General features: G+C 53.0%; 1 protein-coding gene across 1 annotated transcript; it reads right to left on the bottom strand.

Moving 5' to 3' along the window:
- Nucleotides 1-225: 225 nt before the first annotated feature.
- Nucleotides 226-2,148, bottom strand: LOC120670601. Its single transcript, XM_039950744.1, has 2 exons — nucleotides 557-2,148; nucleotides 226-473 (listed from the first exon to the last, which is right to left on the bottom strand). Exon 1 carries the CDS (start codon nucleotides 2,083-2,085, stop codon nucleotides 1,339-1,341), a length of 747 nt encoding a protein of 248 aa, XP_039806678.1. The 5' UTR covers nucleotides 2,086-2,148; the 3' UTR covers nucleotides 226-473; nucleotides 557-1,338.
- Nucleotides 2,149-2,502: the final 354 nt, after the last annotated feature.

Below are 2,502 nucleotides of genomic sequence, written 5' to 3'. Positions count from 1 at the left end.
ATTCCAATACATAAATTTAATTGAAATGCAAAAGTATAATTGAAATAGAAAAAGAATTGAGAAAAGGAAAACAGGAAAAAAAAAAGACCGGGACAAAAGGGTGCGTGTTACCAACCGGGACAAAAGGTAGCCAATGACCCCCTTTTGTCCTGGCCTGGCGTTCCCGGTTGGGAAACCGGGACAACAAAGGTTTCCCAACCGGGATAAATTAGCCTTTCTGTAGTAGTGATACCAGCATCTGGCTGCAGTAGCACAGGGACACACCAAGAATTGCTGGTGCAATGATTACTGCATTCAGCAAAGAAAAGTGTTGCAGAAGAAGAGCCTTCACGAGTCGCCAGGAAATTGATGTGAGAGTAATTGTATTTGTAAGGGGTCCGAGGATTGTGGCATTTGATACTCCGGTCCAAGCTAAACTCCCAGTCATCAAGCTCATTAACACCACAGATAACATGAAGACTATACTTGGATACCTTTAACCACGAGGAAAAAGAGTGTTAGATACTTAGATTAGAATCTAAGAAAGCAGTAAAAGTGAGTAGTTGAAGAAACCAACCGCGGTCTCGTTGTACTTGTCGAAGACTGCTCTCACCATGCTGTTGACTCGCTCATCCTTGCCCCAGAAAATATTCTTGCATACAGAAGCCTGGACGTAGACCCTCTTGCTTACCTGTTTATGCTCCAGCTCCTGTTGCAGTCGGAGTGACGTGCCAACAGAGGATGGACACTTGAGAAGGATCAAAAGGCACTCAAATTTCTCTTTAGGGATTGTTTGACCATCGTGCACAGACAACATCTCTGAGATAACCATGAGATTACGCACAGAATCTGGTATCCCAAGAAAATCTTTCTGCAATAGTGGGCTTGGGTGGAACGCAGCGGTGGCTGCAGCAACATACGCTTCGGTGAGAGTGGCGTGTGGCTTGGTATGTTCAGCGTCTTTGCGCAGCATACGAGAGGTTGTGGTGCATCCAGTTTGCAGTAAGGGATCAGCAAAAGACAACTCAGCCCGTGCCTCCAGCAAGCGCTGCAAGGCTTGGTCAGGTGTGAGGTTTGGGTAGCGGCTGCGAAGGAAGGATACAAGGCCATAGAGTGATCGGGCCGTGATGCGCCACAGGCAGTTGGTGCTGATCATGTTTAGTGGCTGTACTTCTCTTGCTGGGAAGGTTTGATCATACCAGATGGTGTTGACGATGATGTTGGAGACTGGGTCCAGCGGGCCATAGCAGTGGCCACCCATGAGCAAGCTGCGGTGATAGCAATCAGTCAGCTCCTTCTTTGGTAGAGCCCCCAGCGCCTTCAGATAGAATCCGTGGATCATGGAAAGGAGCAGGCGCTTCATGGCTGCTCGGACAGGAGGAAGCCGAGGAAGCCCCCCTTTCCAAGAGACCAAGATGAAAGGCGATCCCTGGCTAGTTCCCAAGAGGTCCCATCAGCCAGGCAAAGATCTGTTGAGGACCCATCAAGCACGCTCATTATGCGGGCCAGCTCAAAAATCAACCCTTGACTGTCGTCGCATGGTACGGCCAACTTGGCAAACTCTTGTGGGCAAAGTGAAACCAGCTTCCACCCTCGCATGAAACGCTGCGGATCAGGGTGCTGGGCGGCAACCGCTGCGGATCTGAGGGCGATCTCGAGTCCTGTCTCGGTGATGAAGGACTCTCTGATCAGCCCGCGCCTCTCGATGATGATGAGGGCGGCGACAAGGGGGTCTCCGTCGGCAGCGGAGAGATATGCCAGGGCCTCCGCGTCGGGGAGGTAGGGGAAGAGGCAGTTGAGGAAGGCGATGAGGCCGTCGAGAGACCGCTGGATCATGCCCCCAGCCTCCTGTCCTTCGGGCAGCAGTTCCGCAGCATCTTTGCAGGTGAGGAAGTTGACGAGGGTGGCAGGAGCCAGGAGACCGACGCAGGAGCAGCAGCCGTTGCGCGACGCGTGCTTAGGCAGCTTCGACCGGCTGTAGATCTTCTCGATCTTGGCAAGAACTGATTCAATCTCATCTTTGCTCTTGGCAAAGTGGAATCCGTCCTTAAGGTCGCTCGGTTCACAGATGCAGATGTTGCCGCCGCCGCCACGGGAGGTGAACATGGAGGCGGCCCGGTGGGATCGCCGGAACGGTAGGGTAGAAAGACGGGTGTTAGGGTTAGACACCGAATCCACACAGATTTAGGGATCTGAGGTGGGGAGGGGGTTGGGGATAGATAGGAAAAAATTGCAATATTAGGACTGCAAACACTGACCACTCGTGAATTTGCCACTTCCAGTGAATTTCTCTGGGGATAGGTGGAGATATTTGGAAAGTAAAGACAGTGAGTCAGTTTGGGACTCTTGCTTTGTCTCGCCTCACCTTGCTAAGAGCCACCGAGGAGGGGCTTCCGGACGGAGGGGAGGCCGGAGGCGGGGCGGCGCGTCCAGATCTGGCCGGAGGCGGGCGGTGAGGGGTATCTGGCTGGAGGTGAGAAGGGCTGGCTAGAGAGCGGAGAGCGCGACGCTGGTGGAGGACGG

The sequence above is a fragment of the Panicum virgatum genome, chromosome 4N, assembly GCF_016808335.1.
Source record: "Panicum virgatum strain AP13 chromosome 4N, P.virgatum_v5, whole genome shotgun sequence".
In the NCBI taxonomy this organism is placed as follows: domain Eukaryota; kingdom Viridiplantae; phylum Streptophyta; class Magnoliopsida; order Poales; family Poaceae; genus Panicum; species Panicum virgatum.
Note: the sequence above shows the minus strand (reverse complement) of the source record. Positions and strands in the feature narration are given on the sequence as shown.